The sequence below is a fragment of the Brachyistius frenatus genome, unplaced genomic scaffold (assembly GCF_029030835.1).
Source record: "Brachyistius frenatus isolate BFR_SWC_R1_liver_20210118 unplaced genomic scaffold, ASM2903083v1 Contig_306, whole genome shotgun sequence".
Classification (NCBI taxonomy): Eukaryota; Metazoa; Chordata; class Actinopteri; family Embiotocidae; genus Brachyistius; species Brachyistius frenatus.
Genome location: NW_027210905.1, coordinates 242,501 through 258,675, shown reverse-complemented (window position 1 = coordinate 258,675; position 16,175 = coordinate 242,501). Strand labels below are relative to the sequence as shown.

At 42.4% G+C, this 16,175-nt stretch overlaps 1 protein-coding gene across 1 annotated transcript in view; it reads right to left on the bottom strand.

The window, feature by feature from the left end:
- Positions 1 to 99: 99 nt before the first annotated feature.
- Positions 100 to 16,175, bottom strand: part of lamc2 (laminin, gamma 2) — an 18,070-nt gene continuing 1,994 nt past the window's right edge. The window contains exons 2-22 of the mRNA XM_069722825.1: positions 14,373 to 14,460; positions 10,988 to 11,164; positions 10,746 to 10,863; positions 9,721 to 9,842; positions 9,480 to 9,611; positions 8,901 to 9,090; positions 8,025 to 8,137; positions 7,330 to 7,722; positions 6,862 to 7,095; positions 6,172 to 6,308; positions 5,499 to 5,655; positions 4,496 to 4,701; positions 4,273 to 4,352; positions 4,036 to 4,173; positions 3,755 to 3,899; positions 3,490 to 3,639; positions 2,806 to 2,920; positions 2,516 to 2,712; positions 1,894 to 2,052; positions 1,700 to 1,799; positions 100 to 1,132 (exon numbers count right to left, since the gene is read on the bottom strand). Of these exons, the coding sequence (XP_069578926.1) occupies positions 879 to 1,132; positions 1,700 to 1,799; positions 1,894 to 2,052; positions 2,516 to 2,712; positions 2,806 to 2,920; positions 3,490 to 3,639; positions 3,755 to 3,899; positions 4,036 to 4,173; positions 4,273 to 4,352; positions 4,496 to 4,701; positions 5,499 to 5,655; positions 6,172 to 6,308; positions 6,862 to 7,095; positions 7,330 to 7,722; positions 8,025 to 8,137; positions 8,901 to 9,090; positions 9,480 to 9,611; positions 9,721 to 9,842; positions 10,746 to 10,863; positions 10,988 to 11,164; positions 14,373 to 14,448 (3,393 nt within the window). The 5' untranslated portion in view covers positions 14,449 to 14,460 and the 3' untranslated portion in view covers positions 100 to 878. The remainder of the gene's footprint in view (positions 1,133 to 1,699; positions 1,800 to 1,893; positions 2,053 to 2,515; positions 2,713 to 2,805; positions 2,921 to 3,489; positions 3,640 to 3,754; positions 3,900 to 4,035; positions 4,174 to 4,272; positions 4,353 to 4,495; positions 4,702 to 5,498; positions 5,656 to 6,171; positions 6,309 to 6,861; positions 7,096 to 7,329; positions 7,723 to 8,024; positions 8,138 to 8,900; positions 9,091 to 9,479; positions 9,612 to 9,720; positions 9,843 to 10,745; positions 10,864 to 10,987; positions 11,165 to 14,372; positions 14,461 to 16,175) is intronic.

Here is a 16,175-nt window from a genome sequence, read left to right as displayed (position 1 = left end):
TTTTTTTTCGGCAGGATTTAGCTTCCACACCTCAAATTGAATACATTTCTATTAAGGTGCTGAATAAGACGACTGAAGGATGTTGTAAATGAGAAAAAAAAAGTGCAACAGCTTTTATTTAATCAGTCAAGATACATATAAATATTTCTGCAGGTCACACACATTAATGACTCAACATTTTTGGCAACAGAACAAATAAAAACACTGAATTTATAAAGGTTTAAAAAGAAACTGATACTGTACGTACAGTTATAAATACTAATACATTCACTCACATCACATCATTATCAGAAATATGGACACAAAAAATGTGGTCGTATAAAAACGAGGACAGAGTGCACTTCCTGTTCAGAACAATCCCTTAATTTATCCTTAATTTTTCATTATATGAAAATATAACTCCATGTTTTTGTTCATTATGTTAATATCAGGTCAGGTGTTTCAATTCATTTGATGGAGTGGATCGGGACTCTGAAGCCAGATCCAGTTAGCAGGTTAACGAGTCTCAGAAGGTGAAAGAGTCTCAGCAGGTTGACGAGTCTCAGCAGGTTAACGAGTCTCAGCAGGTTAACGAGTCTCAGAAGGTGAAAGAGTCTCAGCAGGTTGAAAGAGTGTCAGCGAGTGAAAGGGTCTCAGGAGGTGAAAGGGTCTCAGGAGGTTGACAAGTCTCAGCAGGTTAACGAGTCTCAGAAGGTGAAAGAGTCTCAGCAGGTTGAAAAGAGTCTCAGCAGGTTGACGAGTCTCAGAAGGTGAAAGAGTCTCAGCAGGTTGAAAGAGTGTCAGCGAGTGAAAGGGTCTCAGGAGGTGAAAGGGTCTCAGGAGGTTGACAAGTCTCAGCAGGTGAAAGAGTCTCAGCGTGGAGTCGGAGGTAACAGTCCTTAGGGCTCCTCGATGGGCGGGCTGTTGTAGCAGCCGTTGGGGACGGCCCTCAGGATGTCCTCAAGGTTAGCGATGTCTGCCAGGATGGTGTCGATATCCAGGTTGATCCCGGTCAGTCGGCGGCGCTGGGCGGCGTCCTGCTCCTCCACGTCCCTGAGCCGAGGCCTCAAGCTGCCCTCCACGTTTCTCTGAGCGCTGGCCAGAGAATCCTCCAGCTGTTTGAGGTACTTTTCATCCACCGCGCCGGGCTGGTCTGAGGAAAAGAAGAAGCAGAGCAGAGAGGGTAAGAAAGCAGCTCATGGTGGTTGAAAGGCCTCGTATAACTGATAGTTGGTTTTTTTTACATATAATTTGACTGTTTTTTTTCGTAGGTTTGTTACTACACTTCCATGAGGCAAACGTTTTTGTACTTTATAAATAATTTGTTGTAATTAATTTTGACATTTTCTAATGTTTTGTTTTTTTCTCTCTTCTACACTAGTTTAGTTAATTGGTTAAATTTTAGTTTCCTTCTCTCTTCGGTTGATTAAAGTGGGGTCACAATTCAGCCCCTTCGAGACGTTTCTGCTTGTCTCCATCACATTTGTTTTGGTCTATTTACTTGTATATTTTGCAAATGTGTAAAGACATAAAAGCTAAGTCAAACTTAGTGGGTCAAAATGAAAAGAAATGGATGTTGTGGTTCAGTTTGACCGTCAGGCAGCTACAGGTGAACTTTAAAATTTCCAACAAATCCTGATCAAAGTGAACAGCGTCTTATCCCAATTCTGACCATTTAAGAGCACTTAAATAACCCATCAAATAAAAACCCAGTACGTACCCATGTTAGCCAGCATATTGGTGATGTCTTGCAGCGTTTTTCCAACAGCTTCTCGGGTCTGTCTTGCGTTGGTAAAAGCTCCCTCCGCTGCGTCAGCCGCCTGCAGAGGAAACATTTACACCCTTTTACATTTTACCCGTCTTTGTTCGTGAGTCTCATCCCTGACGGTTTACATCTCTACGTGGACAGTTTACCTTCTCAGCGTCAGCCTTCATCGTCCTGGCATCGTCCAGCTTTAAGGCCACGTCTGTAGATGTCGCCTGCGTCCTCAAGTTCAAGTCTTTCGCCTCCCCGTTCAGTTTGGTGGCTTCATTCAGCAGATCGGTATGAGACGGTAACGATCCAAGTGTTCCCTGAAGAATACACATTACGAAACGCCCGGTTACGAACAGAGCAGAGATCCGACACTGGAATCAATGTGTAGATTAAAGTGTCATCTGCATACAACTGAACAAACAATCACGATCAATTTCTAGAAGATCATTAATTAAAAAAAGGAAACAAGTAATGGTCCCAACATCGGGTCTATTTTGATCATTGCCAATGTAAATAATTAGCAATCACAAATTTGTACTCTCATGTTTACTTTAACAAGACTCGTGTTTCTGTGAAAAAGCACAAAAAAAGGTTATTATTTTTACAAAATATTTTCTGTAGATCAACTAACTAATTAAACACTTCACTGTCGGGAAGTTTTGGTTTCAATTTTAACTTTTCATGGTGCTAGGCCAACATCCCCCCCCCTGCTAGCAACTTCTTTTTGCTAAGCTAGGCTAAATATTTTTCTAAAGGTTCACAGCTGTTTGTTTTTTTTACCTCCAGACCGTTGACCAGGTTCTCCAGCACGTTGATGGTTCCCAGCGCGTTGTTGTAATCATTGGACACGTCTCCCAGAGCGGACAGAGTATCGACGTTGTTGCGTACCGCCTGCTGGATGGTGCCGTTGATGCCGGGGAGACGGTTGATGGCGTCATTGGCCAGAGATTTGCCGCCGTCGATCTGCTGGTCGAAGCCTGCGAAGGAAAGCCGAGTCGAGCTTCAGTTTGTGGAGGAAAACGATGAGAATATTTGTTTGAATCTATCAGCGTATCGGCGAGTTTGCCTACCTCTCAGGGCGTTGAGCGCGTCGTCCAGGTCGTCGGTGTTGCTGTTGATGCGTTGCAGGGCGCCTTCGGCGACGGCCTTGGCGTCGTCCACTCTGTCCCGCAGCTTGTCGAACTCCTGCGGAGATCAAAATGAGTCAAAGTTGGAAGTTATGTCACACATGAGGGGATTCAAGTCAGCAAAAACTTAGACCAGAAAGAAAATAAATGATTGATTTAATTCTCAGATGAGTATCCTCCTTCTTTTTTTCTTTTTTTTTTAACTGGTTCCCAATCAAACCAGAAAGTATCTCAATGTTCTCGTGAAACAGTTTCCTTCATGAACTTTGGAGATGTAGTGACCAATGCTGGACATGTTGCTGAACTACTAGGCTAACAGCTAATATGCTATCCACCACATTGGGTAGCCAACCAGAAAAGCTCACCCAGCCAGCTCGCTTCAAAATTCTAATTAAGAGAACAAACACTAACAAATAGTTTTTGACAAGTTTGACAACTATCAACAGCCCAAGTAGCATCTCATTCTTGGTTCCTTCAAAGGTCAAGTTGGACTTCAAACAAAAGCTCCGTGTGGATTCACTGGTCAGTATGTTGGTTTGTCTTTTTTTAGCACTTTGATACCAACAAAAGGAGAGTTCAATGTGTTATATTTAAATGTCTGTCTGGGTTCCCACAATCCTTCCATACCTTTTGGGCATCTTTGCCATTGGCCAGTAGGTCCTGGGTGGCGGCCGTGTCTTGCTGCACGCCGTCCTGAAGCGCCTTGAAGCCTGAGAGGTCCTCGTCCACCGCCCTCTTTACTCCGTCCAGCCTGGAAACCATGGCGTCCACCTCACCCTGAGCATCATTGGAAAACACAGGGAGTCAGAGACACTGAACAAACACATCACATTCAAATGATGATAATCACTAACATAAGGACAAACCAACAACAAATTTTGACCTCCATTACCTTCAGGGACGGCGGGATGTTTTGCTCCATGCTGGTGATGTCTTTCAACATGCTGTCCGCCATTTTGCTCTCGTCTTTGGCCTCGCTGCTGAGATGGGTCCCCTGGTTCTCCAAACCCTTCACCCGAGCTGAAGTCTGGTCGTACCTGGAACACACGGGAACATTTAGTTTCAAGAATCATTGAACTAATCTACAAACGGCATGAGATCTGAACGTTTTCCATCAGTTTTTATGTAAAGTCGATGTCAGAGTATCATATTCACCGAACCGCAGCTACTCACATGGTTTTCAGGTCTCCGATCAGCTCTTTGGCTTTGTTCTCTCTGTTCATGAGGGTTCGGACCAGAGCCAGACTCTTCTGCGAGTCGCCCAGAGCCCCGTTGGCGGTTCGCTCCACGTTACCCGCCTGCGTCTCATGTCTGGAACGTGGAAGGAAAAGGAAATTAGACCGGGTGACCAATGGTCAGTGACCTACTGATTTATTAATAACATCGAAAAGCCAAACACGACGGACTTACTTGTCAGCCAGACTCGTTGCGATCTGCACCAGCGAATTCAGGGGGTTTGAACCGAACGGAGCGTCACGGAGAGGAAACTCCTGACAGCAAAGAAATGTCAGACAAGAAAAACATTAAAATCTTCGTCATCACGTTCCTCCGACGTCCCGCAAACTACTTCTTTACTATTTCTGAAGACCTGTTTTTTTTATTTTTTTTATTTCAGTTTCAGCTTTAGACTTACAGCCGATCTGAGGTTGCGTTTTGCTTCCTGCAGTTTGCGTTGCATCTCCTCCATCAGCATCTGCACCTCCTCCACCTTCGCCCCGTACGTCTGCTGTTGTTGTCTGATGTCGTTGGCTGCCTCCGCGATGTTCTGGATGTCCAGCCTCTCCTCCAGCTGACTCTTGCTGTTGCCCGACAGACGACCCTGCAGTCTCCTCTCCAGCTCTATTGGACACAGACAGTGGGACATCATCAGCATAATGCTTTATTTTGTATGATATGTTCTACCGAAACTTTCTCCATAACTTCCCCTAAACGATGATCTGAACTGTTTTTGTCTTTTCTGTGAGCAGCAATCAACTCTGAGGAGGAGCTGCAGTTCTTCCAGTGTCCACTAGATGCTGCTAGAAAATGCTGAAGCCTCCAGTCTGACATTTGGCGGTCGCCATCTTGGTTATTTTTTTTTATGGAGCTAGAAGTGACCATATTTGGACGAGCTGGGAAGGAGCGAGGGATCTGACTAAGAACTCTGGGGCTTTATGCAACACACGATTTTTGCAAAAACACTTGATGAGCTGATAAAACAAGATGTTTAAATGCAACTTAAAATTACCCAACAGCCACATGGAGCGCTGAACCAATTGGTCAAAAGACAGAACATTTATTGAAAACAAATAACTTTTCAAGCCAAATGTCAAACATTTAATGTTTCCAGCTTTAAAATGTGCTCGTTTGCTACTTTTTCTTTTAATTATTTTAATGACTTTATTTTCAATCATTTTGAGGTGTTGGTGTCACTTTTAGTTTCGGGTAATTGTGATTAGTATTTTTTTTTTACAATTGTCAGAATTTTTACAAACCAATCCATCCATTAATTAATGAAGAAAATTCTCAGCAGCCTTTTCCAAGACATTGGATAATTAGCTGAATATCAACCGACTCTTAATAGTACAGGGGGGATTTTTCCTTTTACCTTTTTAAGTACATTTTCCTGATTATACTAACATACTTTCACTCCTTACCTGTGAACAACTCGGTCTCTTCCTTCAGGTCGACCACCAGTTCCTCGGCGACTTTCAGGCCGGCCTCGATCTCAGCGCTGTTGGCTGGTTTCAAACCTCCGTCCACGTCTGAGAACAGAGTCTCCAGCTCCTTCAGTTTGGCAGCGTAAGCCTCCATCTGAAACACAACAAACACCTTCACACTCAGCTTGTTTTTACGCAGCAGCTGTTTGCTAACATGTAATTATTAACAGATAATAAATGTCAGATTTTGTGTTCTGCTACCCCCAAGTGGCCAAAAACTTAGTTAATGCAGCTTTAAAAAAAAAAAAGGATAAATCTGAACTACAGTGGCGAAAGAAAATGTTAAAACATTTTAAAAGGCATCTTTAATGTCCATCCAGTGCTTTTATTTATAATGAAAATCTAAGGGGAGTTTAAAGATAGTTTTTATTAATTACAAAACAACAGCAGCACTTTATAAACTTCAAATTTCTCATATTTGTAGCTGATAAGATGTTTTAATAATTCTGAAAGCTGCATTTTGTGTCATACAGACTTTTGTTTTTGTTAAAGAGCAACTTCTTTGTCGTGGAATCAAACTGTAGTTGCAGGTGTCCACACAGCAGAGGGCGCTACACAAAAAAAACCTATGTGACATTTTATCATTTTAGGTTTGGTAAAACAGCTGTACCTTTTGCTTGATGGGGCTGAAACAGGCGGGACAGTTTGATCGTTGGCATCGGAGACCCTCGAAGCCCGGTCCGCACTGACAGTGACCAGAATCATCGCACTGTTGAGACTCGGAGCCGACGGGGTTGCAGTTACACGCTAAGCAACAAAGCAGAGGAAACAACCGTTAGTCAACATTTACACGGACATAATTCAGTTCCCTAAACCTCAGAGAAAATGTTCTACTTTGTAAATTCCTGGAGATATTCCTCAGAGATACAATCTCTGCAACTGCTGCTAATTGCTCATCATTTGTGGAGTATTTGTTTTGACATTAAATCTCCTTAAATACCTTAATAAATGTTTTGGGTTTTTTTTTTGGTCCCACAACCCGATTGGGAAAAAAACCCAGAAAATTTGTCAACAAACTGCTAAATTACTTCTGTTTTTAGATTCTGAAATGTAAAGTAACAAAATGCTTTTCTTTGCCATATATGAAATAAAATTGATCTCTGGGTTGTTGGAGAACATTTTTATACATTTTTCACTATTTTCTGTGATTTTAAGTTTTCATTTTACATTTAAAAAAAAAAAAAAAAGCAGAAAAATAAGAAAATCCTTGCAGAGAAGATCTAGATTATTTTTCAAAAGATCAGTCCATTATTATTTTAAAACCTTGAAAAAAATACCCAGGCTTGAAAGCGGCCCTTACGTTTGCAGGCGTCGGTGGGTTGGCTGTGGTAGAAACCTCTCACGCAGGCCTCACAGCTCCGTCCCCTCGTGTTGTTCACACACCTCAGACATTCGCCGCTGCGGCGGTCGCAGCTTCCCGCCTCGGCGGTGTCGATGTGACCGTTGCACTGGCAGGGCCTGCAGGAGCGCCGCACACCTGAGATACCTGCGGGGTCGCCATAGAAACCCTCCTGGCAAACGTCACAGCTGGCGCCTGGAGGCAGACACAGCATCGTGGAGTCATGTTAGAAATGTTTTTTTTTGGGGGGGGGGGGGGGTTACTAGTTCAGTCAAGTTAAACTGAAGACTTTTAAAGGCAAATGATTATCAGTATATATATTTTTTGATGCAAACTATAATAATACATTCAGTCCTGTTATCATTCAGTCAGTCGGAAAACGGCATCATACTGATCGCCCTGTCCCGTTTGAGTTTATTCTGGACTCACCAGTTGTTCCCGGTGAACAGCGGTCACAGCGAGGGTCCAGTGATCCGGCGGGCCGTGAGCAGGACACCCCGTCCGGACAGGGACACTTCATACAAGCCTCGGGCCTCCTGGGGTCTCTGTAAAACCCTTCCGAGCAGCTGCGGTCCTCGGGCGTCTCGTCAGCAGAGTAACACTCTCCGTTGTTCGGGTCGCAGCTGCCTCCTCTGCAGCTGCAGGGCTCGCAGCGGCTGAAGGCTCCGTCCGCAGGGACCCCGCGCGTGAACCCGGCCGCACAGCGCTCGCAGAAGTCGCCCTCGTGTCCCGGCGGGCAGCTGCAGGTCTGCACCCAGCCGGCCGGGGCGCCGTCTCCGCGCCGAGCCGACACCAGCTTCACGTTGTCAAGGTAACCGCGTCCTGAGAAGATGAAAGCAGCGACGGTTAAATCTCTGACCACATATGGGATCATCCTCTATCCTGCAGAAGGTGGTCAAAGTTAGTTTACTGCTTGTTAACATTATAACAAGGAAGGAAACAAGGAAGGATGGAAGAGAACAAGAAAGGAAACAAGGAAGGATGGAAGGAATCAGGGATGGAAACTAGGAAACTAAGAAACAAGGAAGGAAGGAAACAGGGAAGGAAGAAATGAAACAAGGAGACAAGGAAGGAACAAAGGAAGAGGAGGACCTGAAGAAGAAGGATGTGTGGAAGCAGCTCACCGTTTTCTCCGAACGTGGCTCTGATCCTGACGGCCGTGAGGTTCTGCAGAAGCGTCTGGAACTGGACGGAGGAGAGCTGAGGCCTCCACCTGCTGCCGGGCTGCTCGTCCAGCCTGTTCATCACACAGAAGAGGTGGTTTTCACAACACTGACACCTCACGTTGACCTGGACTTAAGGATGAAGTGATTCGATTCTGGGGGTCAAAGGTCACAACGCCCTCACGAAACACGTTTGTGGCCTTAACTCGAGAATTTGTACGCTAATTATAAAAAAAAATGTCACTCAAATGTCTGATGCCGTAAAATGAAGCGATTACGTTCCGTATCAAAAAGGTCAAAGGTCAACTTCACAGTGATGTCATAATTTCCTGCAACAAAAAAAACCCAGTTTTCTGGTCTTTATTAAACACCATAACGGAGGAAGAGGAGGGGAGATGGTGGCCATATTTCACATCAACATTCACATTTCAATCATCATCTACTATCATGACTACAACTCTCTGTTCTATCAGAATCAGGATCTCGCCTCACACCAGATTAAATTAGTTTCTATTGACAGTTTCATGGAGTAAATATTGAGTTTTCCTCTCAGTTTCTCCAGTTTCAGTCCACCAGTAAATCTCATGTAAACACAGTCGGCCGGTAACAGACTCTCAGCGGCTCTCAGATTCTTTCTGTGATCCAACTTGCTCTGATGACACTTCGCTGAGAGCCTTAAACAACCAATTCAAACAGTATTCAGCACCAAAGTGGAAGGAGCTTATCTGATCGAGAGCGATGAGAGACACGTAAATATAGAATGTATAAAAAAAACTGACTGTGATGGATTTTCTGTCTGCGGACGAGTTTCAAGTCTGAGCAGGTTGATTCTCTGACCTGAAGCTGTAGCTGATCTTCTGTCCACAAGGGACGATGGATCGCAGGTCACCCAGCGAGGCGGCGACTCTCAAACCGGCACCTTCCAGGATCACGTCGTTGGTGGACGGGTGTCGGACGCCGCGGTCCAGACGCAACGAGAAGGAGAAGTTCTGGCCGTAACTCAGCAACTGGTTCCCCAGGTAAGAGTCTGTAGGGTAAGAGAGGAAACACCTGGTCAGGAGGGATGGAAAGGAAAGGAAAGGAAAGGAAAGGAAAGGAAAGGAAAGGAAAGGAAAGGAAAGGAAAGGAAAGGAAAGGAAAGGAAAGGAAAGGAAAGGAAAGGAAAGGAAAGGAAAGGAAAGGAAAGGAAAGGAAAGGAAAGGAAACCAGAAGAAAAGAAAAAGAAACCAGAAGAAAAGAAAAGAAAAGAAAAGAAAAGAAAAGAAAAGAAAAGAAAAGAAAAGAAAAGAAAAGAAAAGAAAAGAAAAGAAAAGAAAATTAGTCCTGAAAGAAAGTAGATGAGAAGGAAAAAGGGGAGCAGATACTATAAGGTAATAGAGGAGGCAGGGTTTGTCGAGGAGGCGGGGTTTATCTCACCTGGGGAGTACAGGTAAACCGGCAGGCTGTTTTTAGAGATCACTTCCACGTCCTGGTGTTTAGGTGACCAGCGGAAGTGAATGTTGTTGGGGGTGAAACCCTGAGCAGTCCCCACCTTCCAACCGTCGTGACCTGAAACACAATGGAGATCTCACATATTCAGACGCTTTTATTTTGAAACAACTCACTGTTGAAATTTTGCATGAGTCTTTTATTATGAAGGGAAGAGGCGAGTGGTTACCGTCGTTAAAGGTGGAGGTGATGTTGTGGACGGAGTAACCGGATTTTGCTGAACACCGGCTGCTGTGGCCGTAACAGAGACACGGCATCGTCAAACTCCCAGCATCCTCTCTGGGCTGACGACTGAAAAACATAACGAAGGACAGGAAGTTAGATCCGAAAAAGATAAAAAGAATAAAATACATATGGAAAAATTTTCTGATGAAACTGTTTGGAGCTCCTCAAATGTCTTCTCAGGAATCTGAAGTACTAAAAGTAGTTCAAGTGGCCATAAAACTGCAAGAAATCTAACTGGCACATTGAAATTTGCCAAAATATCTAATCATTTAAAATCAGAGACACTGAAAAGAGTTGCAGAGGCATTTGAAATGTAAATGCTGAATGGAGTTGAGGCGGTAGTTGAAATAAAAAGCAAAGAACGAGATGGAATTTCAACACTAAAAGACATTAAAGACTCAGCGGAAGTGAAAGCACAGAAAGAAGTTAAAGTGTCATTGAAGGTGAAAGTGCTGAAAGAAACTGAAGTGTGTCAGTTGAGGAGTAAGAGCTGAAATCAATTTAAGTGTAAGAGCAGTTGAAGTTGAACTGAAAACAAAGAAAGGAACTGAAGTGTCATTTGAAGAGCCAAAAGGAGCTAAAGTGTTCAATATAAACACTGAGTACTATAATAAACTCAAGTGGAATTAAATCAATGAAGGAAGTTGAAGTGTTGGTTGAAGAAATAGTGCTGAAAACGGATTTCAGTAGACGTAAATGTAAAAGGGACTAAAGTGTTCATACTAATATATGTACTAAATACTGAAACACATATTAAACAAATGAAGGAAGTTGAAGTGTCAGTTTATGTAACGTGTTAAAAACAAGTTCAGGTTTTCAGGTTCAGGCGCCGAGGCAAAAAGATGTTTAAATACAAAGCACAGAAAGAAGTGACAGCCAAAGCTAAAGTGCCGAAAGCAGTTGAAGTGTCAGTTTGAATTAAAACGACAATATTGCAATTACGAGGTCATTTTCAGGAATCTTTCTCACCTTTGCGAGCAGCCGTTCGGGCCGATCGGTCCGTTGGGGCAGCGGTCGCATTTCTCTCCCCTGACGCCTTCCTTGCAGCTGCAGCGCCCCCTGCTGTCACACGTTGCGCTGACCGAACCTGAAGGGGAAAGCAACACCACTCAGACATCGAGTTGTTTGTAATACAACTGAACAGCTTCTCTTTTTTTCTCTCTCTCTCTCCCCCCCGAGTAGTGGCGTCACATGGACAGGTGTGTTCTCACCTGTGATGTTGCAGCGGCAGGGCGTGCAGCTCGGCCCCGCCCCCTGCAGGTAGAAGCCGTCCTTGCAGCGCTCGCAGTGGCGGCCCTCGGTGTTTCCCTGACAGTCGACGCAGTGCAGACCCCTGCCGTCCCGCAGGCAGTACCGAGATCTCCCGTTGCACTGGCAACGCACAGTTGCTGCAGGAGGAAGCAAAAGTTTTGTTTTATTTAGTTTATTTGGAATTTTCATTTGTACCGTTTGTCACTCATTACTGCAGAAAGTAGATTCTCTCTCGTTTGGTTGTCACTGTTTTGGGGGTACTTCAGGCATCATAGTTCATGTTTAGGAATGGTTGTAGTTATTAGTTATGGGTTTTGACAACTTTTAGATATTTAGGGTGGTTTTAAGACGTTAAGGCTATCTAAAACTCAATGACATAATACAACAATTATCTTGTGTTTTTTCTTACAAGCTCTAAGTAATCTTTGAAAAAAATGGCTGAAGTAAACCTTTGGTTGGCTGAATGCCTGGGAATTCTTGTTACTATTTCAAATTAAAAGATCTCATTTCAAATTAAAAGCCCAAAGCATTTCATACACGGTTCAGCCATATTCCAGTTGTTTTTTTTACCTTTTCTTGTTACTTTGATGATTTAAATAGTTGTCCACTCGATTTAACAACATAAGCAAAAAACTCAAATTATATTTGGTTCACTTTAGAAATTCAGATCGTAAAATTTACACCTCATAACACTCGAGCTCCTTTCAGTACGGTCACTTCAACTGAGATTTAAATTTAATTTTGCTCGTTAAACTAAAATCTCTCGTAATAAGTAATATCCACATGAAATCTGATTTAAAAGACAAACGGTTCCCTGGAATTTAACCTGAGCGTTAGAGATGTTTACAGAGCGTCAAGCTCTTTGTATGTTCTGTGGTTTGTTCAGAAAATCCCGCGCCTCTCAACCTGAAGCCCCTCGGACAAATCGTCATATCCCACCGAGCTCCACCCAAACGATCCAACACCTTGCGTGAGGAAACACAGCAGCTGTCTGTCTGCAGCGAGCTCACGGATCATTTCTTTCAAAAAAACAAAACGCCAAGAGCTCTGAAAAGACTTTTTCCACACGCTGCATTAAAGCTTTGTGATAAAGTGAGGGAGCGTTTCAACAGGCTGCTGCTTGTTCTTTCTGTTCGCAAAGACACAGCAGTTAGTGGTAAACCAGTGTGACAATGAAAGGGAGGCATGAATGAGAGTTCGAGGAATATATGAATCACGAATCAGCCTCCGTGCAGATCAAGTCTCATAAAAGTGCATTTTTTATTCGCGTAAATTTTTCCTTGTGGATTTTTATTGAAGTTCACGTAAAATGCTTCGTGCAGAGTTCATCAAAACACTTTACCAAGTTAGTTGAATTGCTGCAAGTTAACTATCACTTACATCAGCAAGCTGATTGGCGCGAGTTAATCTCCGACTCTGCAGTCTGCATTGGATCGTTCGAAAGCTTCCTCCAACTTTGGACCGCCCAAAACCGAAATAGCTTACAATAAATGGGAACCGACATTCACTGGGAAAGTGGGAGTCCAAAATCTTTCGAAAAATAACAAAAACTTTGTCCAGAGCTTTTAAAATGTAAAGTTTTTGTCCAGCTGGTAACATTTTAAGGTCTTCGAAGTTCACGTTGTGGTTTGGTCTCAATTCTCAGTCAGACAGTGACTGATTCATTTCACCACACAGACCGATGTCAGCGGCCGAGGTGTGATTAAGGTGCATCTGGTTGTTTGTTTGTCTGTCTGACAGTCGGGGCGAGGTTCACCCCGGTGACCTGGCCTCTGATTCAGCAGCGGTTCAGAGTACATCAGCGGCTGATTATGCACTGACTCACTCTTTGATTTGCAGTTAATGTTCACCTGAGCGTTGCCGGCGGCGACGAGCTCAAGTGTGATGTCTTTTGTTGGACGGTTTCCGACATGCGCGGCTCTGAACCCTGCGGCTCAGAGGGAAGACACTCGGTTTCATAACTCAGCTCTGAGAATTTCTCTTTTTTTCGCCAGAGGGAAGAAAAAAAAAGTAGCGGACACACCCAGAGACAGTTTTTTCTTGCGTCACCTTCTTTTGTGGAACATTATTATCATCAAATATTAGTCCCCCTTTAAAAAAACAGTGTTTGAATCTGGTAACGATTTGAAATAAATACAAATAGTTTTTTGAAGAGACGCTGTTTAATCTGTGTGGTACCTCGTGATTTTTATGAGCATTTTTGGTTAATTTCATGATTGTGTTAAAAATCTAATGTTGACATAAAAAACTAGTATTACATTAATAATAAGGTCTTTTTTTAGAATCATTTTGCCCTTAAAAATCACAATTTTGATTTAGCGTCTTAAAGTTTTGCCATATTTTGATTTCAAGTGCCAATTTTTTTCCCCTCAAAATCTTGGTTAAGTATCTCATAATTCTCATTTGAAAAGTCTTTCTACAATTGATCATTTTCTCCTTTTCTCACCAGCGGTATTAAAGAAGTCTCATCTCAATAACGGTAATATGCAATTACTCTCCAGTGTCTCAAGCAGGCTTTGTGTTTTTGTGATCAAAAATAAATTAATAGAAATGAGAAAAATGGTTAAACTGCTTGTCATTTAAGACAAGCACTGATTTTTTTTTTTTTTTTTAATCATTATCATTGGTTCTGTCCATACTGCACATATTAAATTAATGACGTTCAATTCCCTGTTTCTTTTTTCACTTGTTTTGGACAGTTACATCACCTCTGGGTTACTGTTTCATTCGTCCTTGAGCACATTCATTTATCTTTGCGGTTTGCTCCGTCTTAACTTCTTAACAAATATATTGTATCATGAATATAGTGGTGCGTAATCGTTGGTAAAATGCTCAGCAGTAATGAAACACAGGGGTTGAAGTAAAGCATGCAAAAAACACCAGTAAGGTTCTTTTAAAACTGACTTTTCAGGACATTAAAACAAAAAGTTCTGACTTCTGCTTACTTTGGCAAAAATTGTAAACATGTTTGTAACATATTAATAATTACACATTATGCATGTCACACATTTACAAGAATAAATACTTGAAAAAAAACCACCATTCAAATCAATATTCATAAGTGTTAAGCCTCTTAATCAGTGAGAATAAACTAAATTCAGAAGTTAAATTATTTAGAATAAATGAACAATTTTCTATTTTCCCGATTAAAATGCCACATTTTCTTCTCTTTAATCGTAATATTATAAATTTTCTTTAGATGCCAAAAGGGTGTAATTAATAGATCTTTGCCCAGCGTTCAGGTCTGTTGGCAGTAAAAGTGTTTACAGAAGAGAGTTGACAGATGTCGAGCTCCTTTCAGCCTGTGGATGCAAACAAAGATAAGGAAAACGTTCAGACACTTACAGTAGTATGTGTAGGTCGCCTGGACGGCACAAACCGCAGTCAGAAGCACGCAGAGTGAAATCCAGCTGTTCTTCATGTTTTGTGAATCCTGAAATCAGGTCCGAGAGGTGCACATGAATGAAAATGATAACAGCTCCTCGAAGCGCCACCTTTTAACTCCTCTCCTGCTGCAGGTCTGTACACGCCGCACATACTGGACACGCTTACTCACATGTGATTCACACACACACACACACACACAGTGAGAGGATATGACGGCTGCAGTGTGTCAGCCAGTGTGTGTGTGTGTGTGTGTGTGTGTGTGTGTGTGTGTGTGTGTGTGTGTGTGTGTGTGTGTGTGTGTGTGTGTGTGTGTGTGTGTGTGTGTGTGCGTGCGCTGGGACAGTCCAGGGCGTTGTTCTGGACTTTTCAATCCAACTCTTCCATCGCATTTACATTTTTTACGACACAAAGACGCTTCACAGGGCAGAGAATTGAGAAAAAAAAAATCATATTTCTGTGGACGTGAATGCACGCTCTGTTCCGTACATGGAAAATGTAACAGTCCAGATTTAAAACTGTCTGAGTGCCGCAGAAAGTTCAGACTAAACAACACCAATAAAACTATAAGAAATACCGTCAAACGTGCGTGATGCATCTGCAAGTCCACGAGAGGACAAGCGTGTCGCTGCGACGGTTGGCCCTCGCCTCGGCGTGAAAAGTGGACGTGTGTCAAATGACAAAGGTCAAAGGTCAACAGCTGATTTTTTTTTTTTTTTTTTTTACCCATGAGACAGGGTTCAAGTCTGCAAGAATGTTAGGTGGATTTCTTTAAAGAGATGTTTTTGTAGCCCGAATTGCATTGTTTTTTTTTTTTTTTTTTTTTCTAAATGTAACCGCATTACAGTACACACCTTTTGCAGTTTTGTCGTTTGCTGGGCGGCATGACAACTACAAAAAACCCAAAGCGACGTTTCTTGACGTGATTGTGTTTTTCTGTAACTACGGTGTTTCTTTTTCTAAATGTTGCACCTTTGTTGTCAAAATTTGTAAAGACGTTTGTTTTATTTTTCTCGTGTTTCCATGTGGTTTTTTTTTTTTATCAGACGGCAGTAGCCACAGCCGGAGGCGATATGTTGTTTTTTTTGGTTGACTGTCCTTTTTTTTTTTTTGTCAACGCGATATCTCGGGAACACCTCCAGGGAATTTCTTAAATTTTGGTCCAAACATTCGCTTGGTCTCAAGAGTGAACACGACAAAGAAATCATGTCCGTCCCATTTATCTTTTAAATGCAAATTTTCAAGAGCACCTTTAGAGAATTTAGAATTAGTAACTTCTTTTCAGCAGAATCCACATTTGAAGCATTTTTTACAGTCATAAAAAGACTGTGTTCGATAAGTATCAGATTTATTGGCCAAATTCCTTCAAAGTCTGAACTACTAATGAGTCGTGACATACAGTGCATCCGGAAAGTATTCACAGCGCTTCACTTTTTACACATTTTGTTGTTACAGCCTTATTCCAAAATGGATTAAATTCATTTTTCCCCTCAAAATTCTACACGCAATATCCCATAATGACAAAGTGAAAATAGTTTGTTTAAAATTTTTGCAAATCTATTAAAAATAAAGAACGAAAATATAACACGTACATAAGTATTCACAGCCTTTGCTCAACACTTTGTTGAAGCAACTTTGGCAGAAATTACAGCCTCAAGTCTTTTTGAGTATGATGCTATAAGCTTGGCACCTATTCTTGGGCAGTTTCTCTCATTCTTCTTTGCAGGACCTCTCAAGCTCCATCAGGTTGGATGGGGAGCGTCG